Raw genomic sequence first — 22,471 nt, forward strand, 5'->3', positions numbered from 1 at the left:
TTTAAGGAGCCGAAGGGCTGGACTGCACGTTGTTGGTAGAGCTGTGGGATTTCACAGCACCTTCCATGCTGGAATGCAGACAGAACAATGCAGACAATTTGCACGGCAAGTCAAGTTTGGAGACTAGTTGTAAATACATCATAAAAAGGAGAGGTGCAAACGGGTGCCTTGACAAAATGAGCGTGTCCAGGAAGAGATGGCTGTTCTCCATCTTTCCGTAATTTGCAGAAATGTAAATACTCCCTCATCCACTGAGGCAGTGGATGTGGGGGGAACTGCATTTCTGTGTAAACACTGAGTAAGGCGTTTCATCACAGTTTCCCTCACACACAGGCTCCTTCCCCTGCCCTCAGAGTAACCACAGGGGTGGCTCACAGCCACTAATTTGATGCTGAGTCTGACTCAGATAAGCATTACATAGAATGACCCTGATAGGGTAAAAAGAAATGCATCAGCCCTTGTCTGCCTGGAAGGTGAGACATTTTTGCGAGAAGGAAAGGAAATTCATAGATACTCCCATTGATGCAAGCAGCAGGAAGCAATATTAAGAGGTCAGGCTATTTTTAGCTGGTTCTGGCAACTTTGTGTGACGTATCTGGTACACTTTCTGGTTTTCCAATGAAGCCAAGCCCGCAAAACTTTCAGCTTCAGACCGCTCTTAGGTGACACTGGAGTGGATAAGCTTCTCGAGATCTTTGCCAAGTCAGTTTGAGTGGAAAACCTCTCATCCCTGACACAGAGAATCCCCAGTATATATATTTTTTTTTCTTTTTCCCCCACTAGGCCATTCTCACAGCTGGGGTACCCACGTTCCAACAACACTGTGCCCACTTGGGTCCAGGCAAGCCACGGGCCAGCATTTTGCTGAATTTCAGCCAAAGCGCCTGTCGCCGTGCCGCCACCGGCTTCGCACCAGCGGCGCTCTGAACCGAGCCACCCCATTTCCCACAGAAACACCGTGACCCCGGGGTGGACATGACGTGAGGCGGGGGACCGGGCCCGGCGGCACCCACTTAGGCCCTGAAACCCATCGGGGCTGTTGCACCTGCACCCCCGAGCTGTGTCCGGCCGGGGTTGGGGTGCAGGGCGGGCAGCCGGCGGGCCCCCGGCTGAGGCGGCTGCCCGGGCTCTGCGGGGAGGGTGGGGGGGAGCTGCGGGGCCTGCGGGGCCCTGAGGTGCCCCGAGGCCTGGCCCGGGCCTGCCCCGGGGCGGCGCCGGGGGCGGCCGAGGGGCAGAGGGGGCGGCCCCGCCGCGGGAGGCCCCGCCGCCGGCCCTTGGACCCGGGTGCCGCGCCGAGCCCGGGCATGGCGGCGCCGGGGCAGAACCTGGCCGTGGTGGTGCACCGAGCCGGGGACCTGCGCCTGGTACGGGCCGCGGGAGGGGGGCGGGGGGGAGCGGGCCGGCCCGGGGACACCGCGGCTCGGCTCGGGCCCGGGCGCAGGCGGAGCGGGCCGGGAGCGGGGCCGCGCTCGGGGCCGGAGAGGCCGGGCCGGGTGGCGGCGGGGCCGGGGCCTCAGCGCGGCCCGGGCCGGGGTGGGGTGGGGGGGGTGGGGGGACCCGGGCCCCGCCGCCGCCGCCGGCACCCCGGCCCCGGGGGCGTGGGGGAAGGCGTCCGCCCCCCCGGGCACCCCGCCCGGTGCCGGGTCAGTGAGCTGAACTGGCCCCAGCGGGTGCGCCCGTGCTCGAGGGGGCCGAGCCGCGGCGTGCGGGGGGAGCCCACGGATCGGGGCTGTCCCATGGCCAAGGGCCGCCCGAGCCCCTCTTTGCGGGCAGGAGGGGCTGGGGGGCGAGGGGCTGTTCGGTAGACAGGCCCGTGAGCGAGGCCTTCCCAGAAAGCAGAAATTGGAGGGTGGCGTTGTTGGTTTTTCGGGCTCCTGAGGGCCCCGGCGAGAAGCGGGAAGGAGGTTTGGGAGGGAGCGGCCGCATGGGCTGTGCCTGCACTCGAGCTGTGGTACCCTCGTGGAGAGAGGGGCCTTTCTTTTCGGTCGGGGCTTCAAACTGGTTCTGTGTCTCTGACCGTGAACGCTTGGATGTTTCTGGGTGCTGAATCATCACGGCTCTGCTGGAGGTTTGTGTTCGGCAAGTGCCAAATGGGGGAAGGAATATTTACATGGGCAAACACTGACAGGCCGCTTCGTGTGCAAACAGTTCTGACCAGAGGGCTCCTACTAACCCGCAGACTTTGGATACCTGCAGCACCTCATTTGGGGGATGATTATCCGGGAAGCAGTTGATTTTTTACCATTCTTGCACAGCTCAAGTGACATGTGTCAAAGGCTAAGCGGTGTTTCATTGTGGGTAATGCCCATGTGGCTCCCAGCCACCTTTGATACAACTGCAGTTTCAGTAGAAGCACGTGCAGCCTGGCTTACTAGAAATAAAAGGCATCGGCACAGTGAGTGAGAATTGAGGAAAGAATCCTCTAGTTCAAGAACGCATTTCCAAAACCCTGTCATTTAGAAAGGCGTATGAGACTTGTGAGGGTGGATGCTGGCTCCATCCTGTCTGTGTTGCTGGTCTCTAAACTGGCTTACACACAGATGCATGGGCTCTCCTTGGGATATTCCTACTGCTGGAGACATGGGAGGTGATTGTCAGCGCTTCCCTGGCCTTACAGGCAGCCCCTCGGGGGTCCCATCCTCCCGAGCTTCTCTAAAGTTTCTTTGCCACGATGTGAACGGCACTCATTGCATTGCCCCATTGATCACGTAAGGAGGCTGGGCAGTGAACTCTGAGCTTGTTATCTGCGCTGTTAATACCTAAAGTTAGGTGAGATCATCTTCCCTGTAATTCCCACACCCTTCTTGATTCTTGTGGACATGTTTCCCATGGGGAGAGTCACCATGACTTTAGTAGCTGACCTGCATTATGTGAAAATGTGTTGGCTGAATTTTTGGTGACTCTCCTCTTGATCTTGGGTGGTTGCCATAGGCTCCTATTTGCTGCCCCTTGAGGATTTATTGCTTTTTATGCATGTACTGTATCTTCCTTTTATATGTCTCCTTACACAGAAGACATTTGCTACATTTCCTCCACATCCTCAGTTACACCACTTGCTGTCTCTGAACCTCTCAGTAAACTACGGACAGTGAGCAGAATGTGTTCTTTTTTTTTTTTTCTGGGCTGAGGAATGCCACATACACATTTTCAGATAGAAGTTGGCTTGCTTTATCTCTCACCACGGACTGTTCTGTTCAGTCCCTTTGAGATAGCTGAGGTGGTCTGTACCGCTGATGTGATACCAGATTGCATGCTTGTTGGATGTTTCCTATATAAGAGGTTACATCTAGATCAACTTCTTTTAAAAATAATGTTCTGGGCTGTGTCCTTAGTGGGACAAAAGAAACACCCCACATAGAAATTGTATGCAGATACAATTCTGAACACTGAAAATTTCGGTATGTTGGGTTGTACTTTGATTTGCACTCCAGTCAACAGAATTTGGACTGTCCTGCCCACTTACAGCACTGATTATTCAGCAGGTATTTTAACAGAGCAGCGCTTTGAGAATGTGTTTCCAGAATTTCTCTTTTTGTGATGTTTAGATTGGTGAAGTACAAAGTACGAGTTGGGGAATATGCTGGGATTGAGAAGGTGTTTAATTAGCTAAAACACACAACAGTGCTCCCCAAAAGCAGGAAGGGATATCCCACTTCCTCTGCAGTAGGGCAGCAGAAAGTCTCGCGTTCGTTGTTACATAGCAGCTTCTAACTGGTGAAGCTAATACTTGGAGGACTGCTATAAAACGTTCGCTCATCTCTCAAATCCAGAGATCAATTTTCTGGCCAACTGAAGATGCTCTTGCAAGGAGAAATAACTGACTGTGGGCTTACTAATGTGTGCACCAAATTTTTGGAAAGGCACTGTGCGAATAGGAGGTCTGCTTAAAGGTTTTATGCCCAATTTTGGGCTGTGAGTAAAGGGGTCTAAAATGCATGAAAATCTGAGCAGCAGAGGGATTATGAAGATTTTGTTGTTAGCACTAACTACTTTGGTGGGGCTTTCCTTAGAGGCATGATCCTAGAGGTGGGTGCTAGGTGGGTATCCTGCTGTCTTGATGTTGTAAAACCCAACAAAATTGTTCCTTTGTCATTTGAGGCCTCTGAGGGAGTTCAGTGAAGGCAAAAGGCCTGCAGACTTTTTGAGTGGAATGGTGTCCTGGGGCCAAGTGACTACTTTTATAATTCTGGTTTTATCATTCTTCCTGTAAAGAGGTGTTATGCCAATTACGAAAGGAAGTGACTTTAAATGTGATTTACAGTAATGTTTACAATTGATTAATAACTTGAGTTATTATTACATAGTAAAAATATTTCCTATAATTTATAATAATCATACAAACACCTCAGTACTAACGCTTTACAGAGATAGGTGGTTCAGAATCTTCCTGGTTACAGAAGGTGAATTTTTTTATCAGCCCGTGGGATGAAGGATTCATCTGAAACTTGAGGCTGTTCCAGGGCAGGAAAGTTTAGTATGTGAGTCTTGTCAGGGCAAGGAAGGGGAAATTACTGTAGGATGATTTGAGGAGTACATTTACAAGCTGGCTGTGTGCTCACTCCTAACAGATGTCCACACTACTCCACTGTGGAAGCAAAACAAGGTGAGCTTAGGGAGGAAGTGTGGACTGCACATTTATATCCCTCCTTGTTGCACAGCAATGTCTTATTGAGCAGACAGAACCAAAAACCTGATCTGCTTATGGATTTGCCTGAGCTAACCTGGACTGACTTTCCATGAGGTATTCCCATGGCTATGCAAAAGCAGCTGAATGATTTATATTTTTTATTTTTGTCCGTAGGAAAACCGTCCAATCCCGGAACCGGGTCCCAATGGTAGGTCTGGAGATGACTGTTTCTATCTACTTTCTTTACTAATCTCTTTCTTTTCTCATTCTCTGTTGTCTCTCCTTGATATTATGAAGGATAAAATATTTCTGAGAAAGTATAAAATAATCCAAAAAAGAATGTGTGGCTGAAACAGATAATGCTACTTTTCCACTTGAAAAGAAGAGCTAGAGCGGTCACAGATACACTCCTTACCTGACTTTATTTGCTTCCTGCTTCATCAGTTCACGTATTTCACATTAAACAGCTCTTGGGACATGTCAGGTGATCTTATTGGAGGACTAAATATTAATAGGCTAGGCATATGAGCTGATAGAAATTTGATTCACTAACTCTCCAGGGCTGAAACTGTAGCTGAGGGAGAAGAAAAAATTAAATGGACTTGCTCTTTTATTCTTGCTCCAGTAATAGTCACGCCCCTCTTAGATTGTATTAGCTTTAGTTGACAGGGATCTTACCATATTTTAAGCTTTCATGACTTATAAATCCTTGTATTTCAGCAGGTGTCTCATGAATATGCCATCCATCCTAATGCTTGCCCGTGCAGTCCTGGTACATTTTTTTAGTGCTAGTAAATTCGGATGTTTCAATGCTGGTTAGGCCTTGTGGGGTGGCACGTGTCACTCTCCCAGTGCCTGAGAAGGTAAGTTTTTCTACAAGGAACCTTCCTTCCTTTTCTGGCAGAGGTCCTCCTGCGGATGCATTCCGTTGGGATCTGTGGGTCTGACGTTCACTACTGGCAGCATGGTCGAATCGGGGATTTTGTTGTGAAGGACCCCATGGTGTTGGGGCATGAAGCTTCTGGGACTGTCATCAAAGTGGGATCAGGGGTGACCCATCTGAAACCAGGTAACTGGAATCAAAACTGTCTTTTTATTTGTTTTCCTGCTAATTAGTTCCTGGGAATGTGTTGAGAACAGGCTGTGCTTTTTTGTTAGGTAAATTTATCTGATGTTCTGAGCTGTGAATTGCACAGTGTGACCTTCTTCTTCAAAGAGGGTCACTGCTGCTATTAATCACCCAGCTTGGCCACTGTAGTTTATGGTATTTCTTAGGTATGCTTTATCCTGGGATATCTTGCGCTGGTCTGACTATTTTATTGCAGAGTAGAGTGTATGCTCGTACAAGGTGCCTTTTGAAGAAGCTAGATAAAGCTTCAGAAACCATGTACGTTGCTCTTGCCAACAACCTGCTGTTAATGTTTCTTTGCTGTGTGTACTCTTGAAGGAACAAATGGCCTCCTGCAGTGGAGGGAGGTCACTGGAGCAACTGTACCAGGCCCCGTAGTGTGACCGCTACAGTTTGCTGTGCTCATGAATGCCCTAGAAAATGGGCTGAGCAGTGAATTCTGCAAAGTCTGATGATGATAGCAACTTAGGCAGGGTGGAGAGGACACAGGAGAGCTAGCAGGAGTTACAGAGAGACCTTAAGGGTGACTGGGCAATAAGATGCTGGTGAAACTCAATGCAGATAAACATAAAATGATATCCACGACACAAGATATAAAACCAGCTTCGTATCTAAAATGATGGGCTGACCATCAACTGAAGAGTGACACCTTTCGCTCTGACACAGTGCATGGTCATGTTGGCTCAGTAATTGTGAAAAATGCAAATCAGTGTTAGGAAAGGGACAGAGACTTGGTCAAAGGACATCACTGCACATCTGGAGCTCTGCATTGCAGTTCTGGCCTCCTCCATTCCAAAGGGATGTAAAAGAAGTGAAAAAGTTTCAGAGGACAAGGAGTTGACGAGATGAGGAGCAGCATCTCTGTGATGAATGAGTAACTTAGGAACTTGAGCTAGGAGCTGGAGAGACAACTCCGGGACATGTGACACAGGTCTGAAGTCTTATGGAGGGCAAGAAGAGGGCACATAAAGTCCTGTCCTCTGTGCCTGTCCTCTGGTTCCTCTAATACAAGAGCAAGGGACAGTGGGAGCCAAGTGCAGCATTCACCTAAGATCTAGCAGACCTGTAGGCCTCCTTGGCAAAAGATGATGTGGATGCTAAAAGTTTAGATAGGTGGAAGGTGGAGGAGAATTTGTTGAGGGTTACTAAATACAAAGAAACCACATGCAGCTTGGGAGTCCCTACAGCTGAATATAGTGGGAGGCTGGGAAAACATTCAGTATGTGCTTGTCTTGTTCCTCTCACCCCCAGAAATCCCCTGTTGGCCATATTAGAGGCGGTGCACTGGGCTAAATGGCTCATTATTTCCATCCATCCTCCTGCTTGTCACTATGTCTGATTTAAAGCCTGTTGGTGGAGAGCTTTGCTGAGAGATTTGGCTTTGATTGGCTTCCTCTGCTAAATAAAATGGGCTGTCTTGTCTCCCTTGCATACTTGCACGTCGCACTGCAATCACATAGTTATTTTCTTCATTCTGTCCTGCCTCGTGATTGCAATTAAATAATTATTTGAACTCTTTGTCCTGCAGCATGTGTCCTTCCAGCAGTCTGGGCTACTCTGTCATAGCATCAAGTCATCTCCGTTCCCTGATAAGTCCTGCCTGGCTCCTGGGTGTGCTTCTGCACCATAAGCTTCGTTCCCAAGGAACAGCCCTTTCCAGCTAGCAGTGTGGTAGCCAGCAGAGCTCACCTGCTTTGTCCTCATTATTTCATCTTCCTGTTACTAAAGAGTCTGAAAAAACTCTGGTCACTGTGTGATTGCCTGGGGTGAGGGCTGCCTTTTCATCTGCTAAGGTTGAGTGCAAGGCAGCTGCAGAGAGGTTTGTATGTGACTGAGCTTCCATCTGGTCTGTGTCTGTGCCTCTGAAACACTGGCTCTTTTCAAGTAACTGAAGATTTTGGTGATGAGGCTGCCATGAAGGAAGTGTTAAGAGCTTGCAGGGTGTGTGCAGCATGATCTTTCTCACTTAGCAGATGTCCCTCATGCTCCTCTTGTGCCAGGGTTTCATGCTGTCTCCTGTGGTTGTTTGGTGCTACTCATACCTCTGTGCCCACCTTCCTCCCGAGTAACACAGTCTGCTTTCGCCCTGACAGGTGATCGAGTGGCCATCGAGCCTGGCGTCCCAAGAGAAATGGATGAGTTCTGTAAAACTGGCCGCTATAACCTGTCTCCAACCATCTTCTTCTGCGCGACGCCTCCTGATAATGGGAACTTGTGCCGCTACTACAAGCACAGTGCCAGCTACTGCTACAAGTTAGTCAGTGCTCTCTCTGCAGAGAAATATATACTCCCTGGAGGGGAATAGCTGAAGCAATCGCCTCTTGGCCCTTTTGAGTGTTGCAGTGAGCACTCTTTACTTGAACACAACAGGTTTTATTGCTTTCTGATCCATAAATAACATGCGTAAGGCTTGGATGGCAGCCACTTTGCAAAGGGTTTGTCAGGCAGGTGTAGTTTATCACCTCTGGTGCCAGACATAAATAAACACTTCTTGCATGTTTCCTGGGATGTCACCACTGGTTTACCCTTTAATCATTTTTCTTTTCCCATTTGCTCCCTGCTCTTGGTTTCTCTTCTGCTGTCTTTTTATATCCTTGCCTTCTCAGGACAGCGTCTGAAGGTCTTTCATTCTTTGAGCTGAGCTAGCTTTACTGCTGCTTTTCAGGAAACACCACATTGACTGCTGACACCTTGCTCTGTCATTTGAAGCAAAGTCATCCTAGTTGGAGTAGAACAGGAACGAACAGAAAGCAGTGTCCCTGCTAAACTGCTTATTTGTGTGGTACTGAGTGGCCCCACTAAGGTGCCAGCATTACACATCTGTTTACATATCCAGCTCAGCAAACTTCAGTATGTTCTTAATTGTGGCAGGACTGACACATTTACTTAAAAGCAAGTCTGTGCTTAAGTACTCTGGCAAATACGCTAGAAACCCAAACAAAACTCTGAAGGTTATACCCACATGAGTGTATTTACACCAGCAGTTAGAAGTAGTCTAAGGCAGTGACCCCCTGAGGCTTAGTCTACCTGCGGAGCTTGTTCTTTCTCAGTCTGTGTGGAGCTGGTACTTCCATGAGCAGGAATGTCCTTGGGATTGATCTTTGGTGTCTGCATAGGAAATGTTCAGGATCACAGCAGTCGGAAGGAGGCACTTAAATGCGCTTCCTAGGAGAGTCCTCAGGCAGACAGCTTCTTTCAAAGCTGATCCTGAGCAGCTGCTGTCAGGATGAGATGCTGGTGTGGATGGGACTGTCCAGACCCACTGTCACTGATTTTCTGTGTGTTAAAAAAACATTTTCTGACAACATCACAAGTTTTTTGCTTGGGAGGAAGTGACTGGTTTGTAGCTGTCTTCTTCCAGGGCTTTGTTTTTTTCTACAGTTTGAGTAAATATTGCTTTGGCTAATTTTTTTTTTCTTTTTTTTTTTTTTTCTTTTTTTTTCTTTAAAGCTTTGAAATGCAAAGCCTGGATCTGGTGCTTCTGGTTTCAGATTGGCAGTGCTGGGGCCATCTGATGCAGAGCAGATTCCCTGGCATGAAGTTGCTCTGCCAGCACAGATTTGCTAAGAAAAGATGACGACTGAGCTCAGTGGGCTCTCACATACTTGGGCAGATACTGTCTCTCCTTCTACTGGCAAACAGACTGTGTTGGATGCTCTGAATAATTTGATGGTGGTGGATCATGGTGCAAAGCTGCCCACTCAGTGCCCAGACCCAGTAGTAGCAAATGTGGTGCCAAACTCTGAGACAGCTGAATTCTTGGAGTCAGCCTTTTAATGCCTCCTGGAGATATGGGACATATACCTTACAGTTGTCTTCCCACAGCTGTCGTTTCCGTTATTTTGGCTTCGTGCTGGTCTCGCTGAGATCTGACCTCATGCTTCCCGGGGCTGTCAGAGAGACCTGCCTCGCAGACACAGCTCCCAGCACCACCTGTCTGAGAGCCCACGCTGGTGGTTTTCTGGAGGGCTGCACTGTGGGGCTGAGATTTATTTCTGTCAGCAGTTCAGAAGGGCTTCACCCCCCTCTGCTTTTTCCTGTCACTTATGCTAGCTGCATTACAGTGCTGATCCTGTCGAAAAGGTGTTTGACAGCCACTGTGCACATTTTCCCTGACTGCTGGGAGGGTGTGTGCTGGGATCAGTCCACTGGTTGAAACACTTGGTGCCTCAGGGGAGGACATCCAGGGCGTGATGGGGAGACCTGGCTGCTTTTGCTTTATGTGGCATCACCATTGGCAGCAAGATGTTTTCTAAAAGCGTGGAGATGAATGATCCAGCCCAGAGGAGGGGTCTGGGAGCTCACTGATGGGTCTCAGCCATAGGGCAGCCTCTAAGGTGATGCATATGCAACTTTGGGGTTTATTCCAAAGGGAATAAATGGCAAAGGAGTTTTTGGGTTGAGTCACCAAGTACTGGAGAGATGTGGGGAAGTTTGCGGGTCCCTGTGTTTGGTGCCTGGACAAACCTCAGTGGTAAGTGGTTCAGGTGCATGTGATGCTGCTTCTGAGGAGGGAAAGATGCAATATAACCTCTTGAAACAGGTTCCAACCCTGAATTTCTCAGACCAAGGGTGAGAATGTGTTTTGCTACTGTTGATTTAGACCCATGTTTGGTCTTCGAGTGTCACGGCTTTCCACGTCACCTTCATAAACTTCTTTAGTCACTGTTGCTTGTGTCTGGTTCTTGCAGGCTTCCAGATAATGTCACCTTTGAAGAAGGAGCCCTTATTGAGCCTCTTTCCGTGGGAATCCATGCCTGCAAAAGAGCGGGAGTCACTCTGGGAAGTAAAGTCTTCGTGTCTGGCTCTGGTACAGTGAACATACTCAGTCCTTGTGTTCCCTGCCAGTCGCGGCACGGAGGGGGATGGACAGGGTGCAAGCTGTGTTTCTAGGCTCTGCCAGGAGCGTGGGTCATGGCAAGAGTTACAGGGATGCTGAGGGGGACCTTGAGACTGGCCTTGGCCAGAGCTGCATTTTGAGCAGCCCAGATGCAAAGTGCAGTGTCTGGGCGTGCTGAGCCTACCAGCTCGAGGGAGCAGGGGAGCGGGTGGTCTTTTCCTTGCAGAGCCACTCATGTAGCAAGAGCTGCTCTCTCAGGAGCTGGTCTTACTGCCCTGGGATAGTGGTGATGCTGTCATCCCAGAGCTGGCCCCGTGGAAACACAGTCAGAGCCTCCTTTAGCGTAGGAATATGCTGAGCTCTGGGCATGTTCAAAGCCTGTGGCTGGCAGCTGTATATGTTCTCTTTCTCCCCTTTGTACCCAGGACCAATTGGCCTTGTTAATGTGCTTGTTGCTAAGATGATGGGTGCAGCGGCTGTGGTGATTACAGGTAAGTCCTTTTAACCCTTAAGAGTCTGCCTATTTCCCACGATACACTTTGACTAGTTCCAGATTATTCCTTTGAGGTAACTGCTGGGGAAGGCAGCCCAAGGACAGTGGAAAGTCTGTCCATGAATGGAGTAGTAGCGTGCACCTGTCTGGAAGGAATCCTAATAAACACCTCATTCCTCAGGACAAGACTTTCCACTAATTGAGATCTGTAAGAAGATGCAGGTTGCAACTGGTGCTTCTCTGGTAGGTTAGCAGACCAGGGTAGTGAGTTCTGCTTCCTAAGCACAGGCAAATTGTGCGGGTGGAGTAGCTACGGTGCTTCAAGGAGAATAAACCAGAGGCTAATGAGTGATCCTTGGATCAAGCCTAGAGACCTTTCTCAGACTTTGAACAGGTCTTCTGGGAAGAAGCAATGCGTCTGTATGACAAAGCTCCAAGTTACGGAAGCTCCGCTTGCTCCTGGTGCCTCTGATCATTGTTTTCTTTTTTCTTTTTTTTTTTTTCCATTTTTAAGCTCTTCTGACCTCAATTTTGTATTTTGATTTTGGCTCATAGGTCAAGCCTTGAGGATCGGGTTTCATCTTCCCTGTAGTGCTTATAAACCTTGATTATATCTGCTTCTAGTCTTCACCTAGGCGCGTAGACCACGCGACACAGCGTATTTTAATACCCCATTTGGGGCTATTCTTGGAGATTTGCTATGATCAGGGCTTTTTCTTTCCTCTTGTAGTGCTAGGTGCTGTCCTGGACACAGTAATTGCACAGTCCTTTCTTTGTGCAGCCAACTTCTGCCTCTCCAGTCCTCCTTTGCTGCCCTTCTTTCTGCTGTCCTGCTGGAGGGTTCATTTTCTACTGATTGTCCACAGTGACTGGGCCTTCCTTACATAACTGTGTCCCAGAGTTTTCTAGTCCATCTGCTGCTTCCAGCCATGTTTTCATCTAGATGTGTCTGGAAAACCTCTGAGGATGGAGATCCCACCTTTCTGAGTACCTGCTCCAGGACTGCACCACTTCTTAATGAAGAAGCTCTTTCTGGGGTCCCCTCACTAACTGCAATTTGTGGGCATTTCCCTTTGTCTCCAGCAACAGAAATGATACTTCATCTTTGCAGCTGCCCTTCTGGTTGATGCAGAGGGTCCTTCAATCTCCCCTTCTCTTTGCCATGCTAACCCAGCCCAGCTCCCTCCACCTCTCCTCAAAGGTTCAGGCTCTTCTCTGTGTAGCTTGCCCAGAAGAATGGAGAGCTGGAGTAACTTTGGGACGTTCACTGGTTGCAATTTCCACCTGGAGTTTGAACAGGGCCTGGAAGCAGTATTTCCAGCACCAGCTGCTACTCTTTGATCCTTCTGAGTGGTGATGGCTGGGAGGAGCAGTTACAAGTACAACTAGACAACGAGCACAGTTTGCTGCAACGTTTTTGGGCCGAGGCCCCAACCTGGACTTTTCAGAAGACTGTTACGCCACCTCCCACGCTTCGGGCCACGTGTATTTTTGACCTCTCAATTACTGTGTTTTCATCTGCAGGTTGAGAGACAAAATTCAGGTCCCACCCTCTTGCCTTTGCAGAAGCATCCTTCAGTAGTAGCTCCTGTCAAAACCTAAGGCAGATTATTGCCTTCTCCTCCCTAAATCCTCTTGCTGCCAAGTCCAGGGCATTTTTTGTTCTGCTGGCCCCACCCTGCAGGCGTGTGCTTAGTGGATGTGATCAGTCTAGGCCTCAGATTTTGCAGAGTGGTGTCATTTGAAGGTGATGGTTGCTACATCAGGAAAAGCATCTCTGCCTCTTGAATCACATATGAGGAACCTTGCTGCCGAGCTGAGCTGGTGCAGGGGCTGGTGGGTGACCCAGTCCTTGGGTGGGGAAGGCCTTGGTGAGCTGGCAGGGGTTGGCAGGGCTGAGGCAGCTGGTTCAGCCTGCCGCCCATCCCCAGTCCTGCCTGGGTGTATTCTTTCCTGTAACACTGGGAGCTGATGTCTCTGCCTGTAGACTGCTCCTGGGGACTTTCAGCAGGGAGACCTGTATAGTGTGTGCCATAGGGCTCCAGGTAGCCGTAGGAAGTTCTTAGTTTGTAGGGTCAGCAAGCTTGGCTACGTGGAATTAACCCCTTCTTGTCTTTACATCTTGGCCTAGGTAACGATCCTGACTTGTAGACATCTCCCACCTGTGAGGTGCTTGGCTGAGATGCTCAGACACCCATGGAGGTGCTGTCCCTAGTCAGGTATTTGTACGTGACATGAGCTGAGGAATGGGTTCAGTTTGGCTTGTTGCCACTGGGAATTTACTGCCCTTCTCAAGGAACTGCTTTTTGTGTTGCCTTTAGGAGCCAACACCTATGAGGCAACTGCCTGCCCACAAAGGCTCTCTTGTACTTTGCTACCAGATTCTTTGAATTTGTTGCCCGGGGTTTTTATGGTGTGTTTGTCTGTGAAGAGCTTTGTCTGCGTGGCACTTAAGACTTTAAATGTTTTGTGTTTGGTTTGACAAGCCACACACAAATATAGAACTATCTAGACGAGCTTTTTCATGACCTGGGGAAAGCTTACCTCCTACAGCTTATGCAGTGAGTGTCTTTGGCACACCCGGAGTCAGTGAATTTTGGAAAGTTTTGTCTCTGCTGAGAGGTTGGGTCTCTTTTCTGAGATTCCCAGAAAGCGGCTGGCACTGTAGCTAGAGGCTAATGCTCAGCCCTACCCTGCCAAAGGCTTGTGTGCACCAAAGCTTGCCTTTCCTCCCAGATACAGCAGCTTGGCTGATAAAAGGTATTAGTGCTTCTGATAACCTTTGCTCTTCTCCCGGAATTGCTTTATTCTTGGCAAACTAGTGTTCTCCCTTTTGAGTGGTGGGGTTAATGTATTTAATGGACTGCAGTTGGGTGTAGCAGATCGGTTGGGTCCTCATCTACTCTTCCTAATGTCTGTGGCTTTCTCCACTCTGCTGCTGAGTGGGTGTGATTGATATTTATGGGCAGCCTTCTCCTGTCCTTCTGCCTTGCTGTGAACATCACTGTTGCTCTGAAAAGCTGTTTTTCTCCTTAGAGGCACGTAAAAGAGCAGCCGCATTCCCCAGCAAGTGAAGTGACAGCTTGGGTATTCGTATGGCTGTCTTGCCTTACTCTGTCTGTCACTAAAGGTACACTTAGTACTTCCTACTTATGTGAAACCATTCCCTTTGTGCTATCTAAATCTGAAGTCCTGGGTGATGGTGCCTCCAAAAACCCTGGAAGTCAAGGTCAAGGAAGTTGAATAACTGGACAGAGTTAACTTCTTTGTGAAAGAAGATCAACATAGAAAGTGCAAGATCTTCAAGAATATTTGCCTGTTAAGTTGACTCATAAAGCATCATGAGAAGCTTAAGTGTAATTTGATAACTTCTGTGGGAGCAGAAGTACAAGAATGGGCTACTCTTAGACTGGCGGCCAAAACTTTAATTAGCTCCAGTGGCTGGGAAGTGAAAACCAGTTTCTGACTAGAGGCAAGATGCAACCCTTTAACTGTATAATTGACCAGTTTTCCAAGAGTTGTATGGGGTTCAGCCACAGTAAGGCTTAAAATCCAAATGACTTGGTCCTTCTCAAGACTCCCAAGTGTCTGGAGCGCTAAACAGTACGTTAACCTTCTCATTTGATAACCTGCAGATCTGTCAGCTTCAGTAAGTGCTTAGCGGTGATTCACTTAGGCCAGGTGTACCAAGATGATATCACAGCCCTGACCAGGTCTGACTTTATTACTGCTGCGTCCTGTATGCCTCTCTGACGTGAGGACTCCTTTTCCAAGCAGGTCAGCAGACCAGAGGCCAACTATAGGAAAGGTGCAGGGGTTTTTTGCTGTCTGAAAGTGATTTTTGTGGCCACTTTGAAATGCACTGGCTTGCAGGGCCTGTTGCTCCAGGACACTGCCTCTGGATGTATTTCTGCCAAAGAGACAGTATGAAATACATTAGTGACTGAGCAGATACTGTAAGTGGCTGAATCCAGCAGTGCCTGCTTCAAGCTGGTGTTTTGAGACCAAACTTCACGGCGAGTTTGGTCCATTGCTGGGAGCACTGTTGAGCCCCCGTGGTCTCCTTGCTGTACACTGAGATTTGTGAGGCACTAGCCATGCCAGGCAGAAGTGTTTCTTAGCACTTCAGGTGCCTCAGAAATGCTCATGCCCATGCTCTTGCTGCATGGGAGGTCTCTTGAGTGCAGCTCAGCTAGCAGAGGGTCAAGCATGACTGTACATGCGGCCTGAGGCCCAGTGCTCAGAGCTTGGGAGGGACAGACGTGACTAACGCTTCCTGCAGCCACAGGAACGAGAGCCCACATCGAGGCTTTCAGGGTGATGCTGCCCTTGCTTTCCAGCCTTGGCTTTTCCTCCTTCGTCTGCATTTTATTACCCTTTGTTATCCCTTCTTGAAAAACTCCCTCTCCACAGGTCTCCTGGGTATGCACCTCAGTGGGTGTGCTCGTACCCGGCGTCCCGAGCCCTCCTGCTGCCAGTGGGGGCATGTCCATCGCCTGCCCTGGCAGTAAGTAACGTCACATTTGCTGTGTGATGGGCAGGGGAGGGCCTCTGGCCTGGCTTCCTCCCAGTGCTGGGACTGAGTCAGAGCAGCTCATGTCCGAGCAGTGGCCTCATCCTCTTTCTCTTGTCCCTTCCCCCCCGACCCACATCTGTGACTTCTCTGAAGACTGTGCCCTGGTGAGGTGGGTATTTGCCTCTTTGTGGTGGATGGGTGCACTGAGTGTCCTGGAGAGGAGTGTACCCCTGGCAAAGGCATCATTTTCCAAATCTCCAAGCCTAGGACCAATGGCAGGAGACATTGCTCACCTCTCGATTTTGAATCTAGATGATCTTGGCTGTTTCCACCTTTGATCCAGACATTTCTTCCAGTGCCAACACACAGGCACCCGTAGACCACTGCTTCAGTGCAAGGCAAAGAGATTGTTTCTGCCTGGGGAATGCCACTCTTCTCTGCTGTCCACCTCCTTGTCTCCAGAGAGGTCCTGGTCACCAGTGGTGACTGGAGAGTGATGGGTGGCTTCATTCCAAGGGACGTGGAAGAGAGGAGACAAACAGTGTGGCTACCCACCAGTGCAGTTCGCATCATGGTACAAACCATTTTATGGATTTTCAAAAGATATTTACAGCGCTGTCAAGAGATGGGCCCATGCAAACCTCATGAAGTTCAACAAGGCCAAGGGCAAGGTCCTGCCCAGGGGCCGGGGCAATCCCCAGCACAAACCCAGGCTGGGCAAGGAGTGGCTGGAGAGCAGCCCCAAGGAGAGGGGCGGGGAGGGACTTTTTACAAGGGCACATAGTGACAGGAGGAGTGATAATGGCTTTAAACTGAAAGGGTAGGTTTAGATTAGATGTAAGGAAAGAATTCTTCCCTGTGCAGGGGGTGAGGTGCTGGCCCAGGGTGCCCAGAGCAGCTGTGGCTGCCCCCTCCCTGGAAGGGTTCAGGGCCAGGTTGGACGGGGCTGGGAGCACCCTGGGCTGGGGGAAGGGGGCTCTGCCTGGGGCAGGGGGTGGGACTGGGGGGGGGCTTTAAGGTCCCTTCCAGCCCAGACCATTCTGTGATCTCTCTGGACAGAGTACCAGAGTACAGCCATGCCCTTGCAGGTCATCAGCAGCTTTGTTGTTTTGTGTTAATGGGGTAGCTGAGGTCTGCCATATTAGCAGATCGGCTTCCTTCTTTTTTATGGGCTTGCCTGCTTATTCATCTGTGAGAGAAACTGCTTGAGAGATGCTCAGCAGCCTCCAGTGCTGTTACAAGGAGGGTAAAAGGATGCAAGAAGTCTGTAACAGCAGGGACACACTTAGTGTAGACAGCTAATGCGTTCTTGCAGTTCACTCAGCTGAAAGTATCTGCTGGTGGTTCATTGAGGAAGCCCTCAGAGAGCTCGTGATCTGCTCTCATGCAGCACCATTAGAAGTCAGATGGCCACTTCAGTCATCCTCTGAGCCTGACATCTGGCAGAAAGGCTTCTCGGTGCTGTGCTGTCTGTAGCCAGGTGATTTCTGGGCCAGCAGAGAGGAAGGTCAGACCAACCTTGTGTCTGCCTAGTGCCCTTTGGAAGGTATCCTTGAGAGTATGAGCAATAGCAAACAATCTTGAGAGGCAGGGAAGAAAAATGCAAAAAGTGCGTGGTGGTTTTTTTTGCCTCATTGTAGGCTCCTTCCTAGGTTAACTTGCTGAGTGTGTGTATAATGTGGTTTTTCACAGTCAGTTTTCACTAGTGGATTAAGGTCCCGCGTGAATTGGTGAAGCTGCTTCATGAAAGAGTCATTGCCAGAGAGACACTGGGCAGTGCAGTCTTAGACAGTGGCAGCTTCGGTAAGACACAAGCACGCTGTTCAGACGGCGCTGCAGCTCAGCACTGCCCTGTCTGTCCCGCCCTCCTGCTGCCTTTTGCCTTTGCCTGTGCTGAGGTTCCTCTGCTCCGCAGTGTCGGGGCAGCAACGCACCAGTATTTGGCCACAGCTGTTCCTGCTCTGCTTCCCGCTTGCGACGTCGATGTGCATGCCCCTTTGGAGTTAAGCCTGGCCTTCTGGTTTGTCTTGGCACACTCTCGGTGTTCCTGCGGTACCAAAGAGAAATTGGGAGATCTGCAAGCTCATTGTCTTAGAAGACACCTCTTGAGTGTAGCGGCGGCAGCTGTTCCTTCACTTGGACGTTGCTTTGCATGGTGTGGGTTTCATCTGTGAGTTTGTGCTTTTAGCCTCTTTGAAGCACACCCTCTTCTGCAGCTGGAAAGCCTTTGGCATCTCCCGTGTCTTTAAGCTGTCCTTAGCGCTCATCCTTCTCTGCCTGCCCAGAAAAGTGAGCAGGTCTCCTCCCTGCCTCCTCACCGAAGGCTCTGTGACGATGAGGGAGGGAATGTAGACCCTTTCCTCTCCTGCGTGTGTTGCCCTCTGAACACATGTTCAGGCCCCAGACGTGGGTGTGCTTCCTTCAGGGCTTCTTGATGGTGGCCTACTTGCATCGAGGGTGGGAAGCCCTTTGGTTTGAGTGGTCTGCATACATTCTTGAGGAGGTACTAGCAAGCTGCAGTTTCCACCTTGTCCTACCCTGTAACAGATGCTGTCTTTTCTCCTGAGAGAGTTGGCAGCCGGTCACGAAACAAGGTGGCTCTGTTGAGACGTCAGATGGGGGTAGGAAGCAGATTGCAGGCTCAGGTTCTTCCTCCCCTTCTGCTGCACATGATGCTCCAGTTCTTGATGTGTTTTGTCTTCCTCCAGATCTGTCTGCCTCTCGCCTGCAAAAAGCCAAGGAGATGGGGGCAGATTTCACCATTCAGGTGAAGAATGAGACCCCGCAGGAGGTGGCCTCCAAAGTGGAAAGTCTGCTTGGCTGCATGCCCGAGATAACGGTGGAGTGTACAGGAGTGCAAGCCTGCATCCAGGCTGGCATCTATGTGAGTGCTGCTTGTCCCCGAGGTGGAGCAGGGATGGCACTGGCTTTCCTTCTGGGACGCTGTGACGAGGGACAGTTATTTCACTCCCATAGTGCTTCATTTCAGTGGGCTTGGGGAGGGGGGGCGGAGAGAAGGTGCTCGTTAGACAGCAAACTAAGAGAGACAATTAAAGAGTTAACATCTTTGCAGGCAGCGTGGGGATAATTGTCTGATTTGATGCTCAGGTACTTTACCACTTACCAAGAGACTACAGTAAGACCCCAAAATCCAAGCGTGACTACACAGCAGTGTCAGGGAGCTGGTACAAGTCAGACAGCATCTTCCATGAAGTTGAAGTTCTGTCCAAATAAGGAGAATAATTAAGAAAACGAATTCCAGCAGGTGAAGAAAGCAGTTAAGGAGGGGATGTTTTGCTGTCATGAACTGCCTAACAGGAGGATGTGGAGAAGGTAGGGCAGAGTTTTGCAATGAAAAGACAGGAGACAAATGGGACAAGCTGCAAAAGGAGAAATTCCAGCGGAGCATCAGGCTCTTAGTTTTAAATCTCTCCCACTGAAATCCAAAAGTATTTTTCATACTCCTAAGTGCCAGTCATTTTTCGGAATGAGATTTAGATACCCAAATCCTTCAGAGATTTTAGAAAGATTGCTTTTTAAGTCTTGTTTATTGCTTGTTTCACACTTACGGGCTCCTGACAGGGTCCTGCCTCTCCCCTAGCTCCTCTGCTGTGCCCCGGGCAGTCCATTACAGCCACCAAGTACGGCTTTGTTTTAATACAGACTGCTGCACAGGCTCTGGTGACTGTGTTTTGCAAGATGTAACATATTTGTGTGTTTGCTCTCCAGGCCACTCGTTCTGGTGGGACCTTGGTGCTGGTGGGGCTGGGACCTGATATGGTCACTGTGCCCATCGTGAACGCTGCCGTGCGGGAGGTGGATATCCGGGGGATATTCCGCTACTGCAACACGTGAGTCTTGTGCAGGGTGGGCTGATGTGTCTCCAAGTCTGTCCTTAAGAAGTTCTTGTTTTCCGCAAGGAGAGAGGACATGGAAAAGGCTGTTTTTCCTTACAGTTGGTTAAACCTCCTGTTACTCTGAAATGCCAGCACTGCAGTGTAGACTCTGACCGATGTGTCCTGCATTTTATACCTTGGCTCCTGGATGAGCCCTGCAGTGCAAACCTGACAACAGCAGCCCAGCTGGGTTGTCCCACTGTCCCATTTCATGCAGCATTTGTTCCAGAGAAAGAAACAGACACAATAAACCCGTACTCTGTGGCAAGCAAGTAGGCCAAAATGGAAAAAAAAAAATCGTAATTCACATCTGTGCCTTCAACTCTTATACCCTGTAGAAGGGAAAGTCCGGGTGCTGGAGGTGTTTTGGAAGAGACTGGCTTGTCCACCAGTGTGCTGGCTCGTGGCACGGCAGGGAAGAGCACACAGCTTTTAGCTGCTTCAACCCTTCGTGCTTCGAGATCTCTAAGCAAGCAGGTTGGCCTGGCCCTGACTCTGCAGACTGCTGTGTGAGAAGCTTGCCGCCTCCTGGCATCCACCATCCTACCTGTTCCATCGTCCATTTTGAGGCAAAGGATATGGGGAATCTTAATCCTTGGCAAAGAGTCAAAATCCCAAGTGCCACATCCGATACCAAGCCATGCCCAGCTCTGCTGACCTTGTCATCATGGAAGGAAATCACTTTCTCAGTCTTGTTGGAGATGAGCGGATGCTGGGTTGAGCAAGGGCCTTGTTTAGTTTTCATCATTTTGCTGAAGCTGAAGATACATCTGGAGCCAGTCTGAAGATGTATGTGGTCTCTGCAGAGAACTGAACTGCATGGCTCGTGGACAGGCAGGTCTTTGAGTGTGCTGAAAGCTGGCCTCGCCCCGAAGGCGGGAGGAGCTCAGCTATCCTCCCTTTGATCTTGGACCCCTTGGTCAGGGCTGGAGGCCCAGCACTGCACGTTTGCAGCCTGGTTCCTGCTCTTCTCAGAGCTGGAGTTCCTTGTTAGTGGAGCAAAGGCTTAGTCTGTAAAGATTGTTTTCCAGGAAGTATTTATGAGATGTCATCAAGCTCCTTCTTAAAATGGGGAATGTCTTTAAGTAGGCACTTTGGGAATTCGATTAGCTGCTGCATCCCTTTGTATCCCCAGCACTCTAGTTTGGCCCATTCAGATGGAACGCAAGGCAATCAAATTGAGCAAGCCTCTGCCAGAGAAGAGGTTGGAAGCTGACTGAGGCTTTTCCTTTCCTCTCTCTGCACCGAGTCAGTGAGTTTGAACTCCACAGCGATCAGTCTGCCAGCAAGGGGGCCGGGCGAGAGCAGAGTGGTGCACAGCAGTTTTCTTTTTCATTCAGTGCTCCGGAAGTACAGTTGTTTCCCGTGATTTTCACTCAGCCTCTTGCAGGTGAAGGGCAGACATCTCTCTGTGTAGCAGTGCCGGCCTTCTCGGTGCTCAACAGCCTGAAGCAGTCGGTTTGTCCCGTCTCCCATGCCTGATACCTGAGGTTCCCCCTCCAGACGACTGTTTGCGGGCAAAAGTCCCCTTGGTTGCCCGGGCTAAGGAAATTATTGTAATGAGCCAGGCTCCTCCGTGCTCTTGGGACTCCAAACTGCTCTCCCTTTCCCTTGCAGGTGGCCGGTGGCAATTGCTCTGCTCGCATCCAAGCGGATCAACGTCAAGCCCTTGGTCACGCACCGCTTCCCCCTGGAAAAGGCTCTGGAGGCATTCGAGACCACCAAGAGGGGCGAGGGGGTCAAAGTCATGCTGAAGTGTGACCCCACTGACCACAACCCCTGAGATGTGGCGGTGCCTGGCCCTCTCCCCCATTACACCGCCTGCCTGAGATGCAAAGCATGAGGCCACAGGAGGCTGATGTACAGCTGTTGCATGTCTCCACGGTCACCTTATGCAGGCGCTGCTTGAAAATCAAATGATAATGAGGGTGAATGGCACTGAGGGATACACCGTTAGAGTATTAACAGGTATTAGCCACAAATAGAGAACCAATAGGGAATAGTTTGAATCAAAACGTCGCCGTTTGTTTGGTTCGAGATAATGGTTCACACAGTTGGCTCTTCTCTGGCTGGCCCCTCGTGCAGAAGCGCCCGGGTGTCTCCGCGCGTCCCAGGCAGAGCCTCCTGCGTGGAGGAGGGTGTCCCTGGCTGCGCGGGTGAAGCAAGGACAGGGATGCCGACACTCCACCTTCCCACCCCAGCACTGCCCGGGGCTGTGCTTGCCGCAGCTCTTCCCTGCTGGCAGTCCCTGGGTGAGGGATAACCCTGTGAATGCTCTGCCCCCCTCCCTCGGGGACGCTCAGGGACTGCAGCAGCCTGTGGCACAAAGCCTGGCCAGCCCGCCTCTGCCAGAAGCATCTGCACATTCAGGTCGTTCTCTTCCTGCTCTTTGCAAATAACAAACTGCAGGCCCAGAACTCGGAGCTCGGGGCTTTTTTGAAGCAGGTAGTCTGGAGGCCAGCTGGGCCCCTATCTGCTCTGTCATCACCCCCCAGCAGCTCCCCGGGGGCAGAAGGACCACTGCAGAGCAGGCTGCAGTGTGTCTGCAGGGAAACTGCCCTGTCCCTGTCTGGCTCCCGGGTTGGGGCTGCTGTTGAGGGGGCACAGCTCGCTTTTAGCACGGGCGGGAGCACGGGTGAGAAGTGAGGGGACAGCATCACTCAAAGGTTTTGCCACTGCAAGCGAATCCTAACTTTGGGGGGATTCGGGGCCTTCCTGCTGAGTTTGTGAGCCATGAATGAGGTACTAATGAGGTAGCAGGTTGCAGATAACAAAATCTAACGTTCGATTACAGTTGTGTTAATTTTAGTACTGAGAGATCAGCCCTTTTTGAGCCGGTACTGAACTTTCCTCATTAAATGTTACCTCCCTGATGTGTCTGTGTCTGTTAAAGTGTTGCGTGGGTGGTTTGAAGGGGTCTCTGACTTTGGACCCCGGGCACTGTGCAGACCCCTGGGCTGTTGTTGCACT

General features: G+C 50.2%; 1 protein-coding gene across 1 annotated transcript; it reads left to right on the forward strand.

Moving 5' to 3' along the window:
• The first annotated feature begins 1,243 nt into the window (after positions 1 to 1,243).
• On the forward strand, positions 1,244 to 22,374 carry SORD (sorbitol dehydrogenase). The gene is made up of 9 exons (XM_042804345.1): positions 1,244 to 1,364; positions 4,802 to 4,835; positions 5,532 to 5,696; positions 7,850 to 8,009; positions 10,448 to 10,566; positions 11,022 to 11,087; positions 18,314 to 18,489; positions 19,335 to 19,456; positions 21,119 to 22,374. Exons 1-9 carry the CDS (start codon positions 1,305 to 1,307, stop codon positions 21,282 to 21,284), a joined length of 1,068 nt encoding a protein of 355 aa, XP_042660279.1. The 5' UTR covers positions 1,244 to 1,304; the 3' UTR covers positions 21,285 to 22,374.
• Positions 22,375 to 22,471: the final 97 nt, after the last annotated feature.

The sequence above is a fragment of the Tyto alba genome, unplaced genomic scaffold (genome assembly GCF_018691265.1).
Source record: "Tyto alba isolate M040663 unplaced genomic scaffold, T.alba_DEE_v4.0 Super-Scaffold_41, whole genome shotgun sequence".
Lineage (NCBI taxonomy): Eukaryota > Metazoa > Chordata > Aves > Strigiformes > Tytonidae > Tyto > Tyto alba.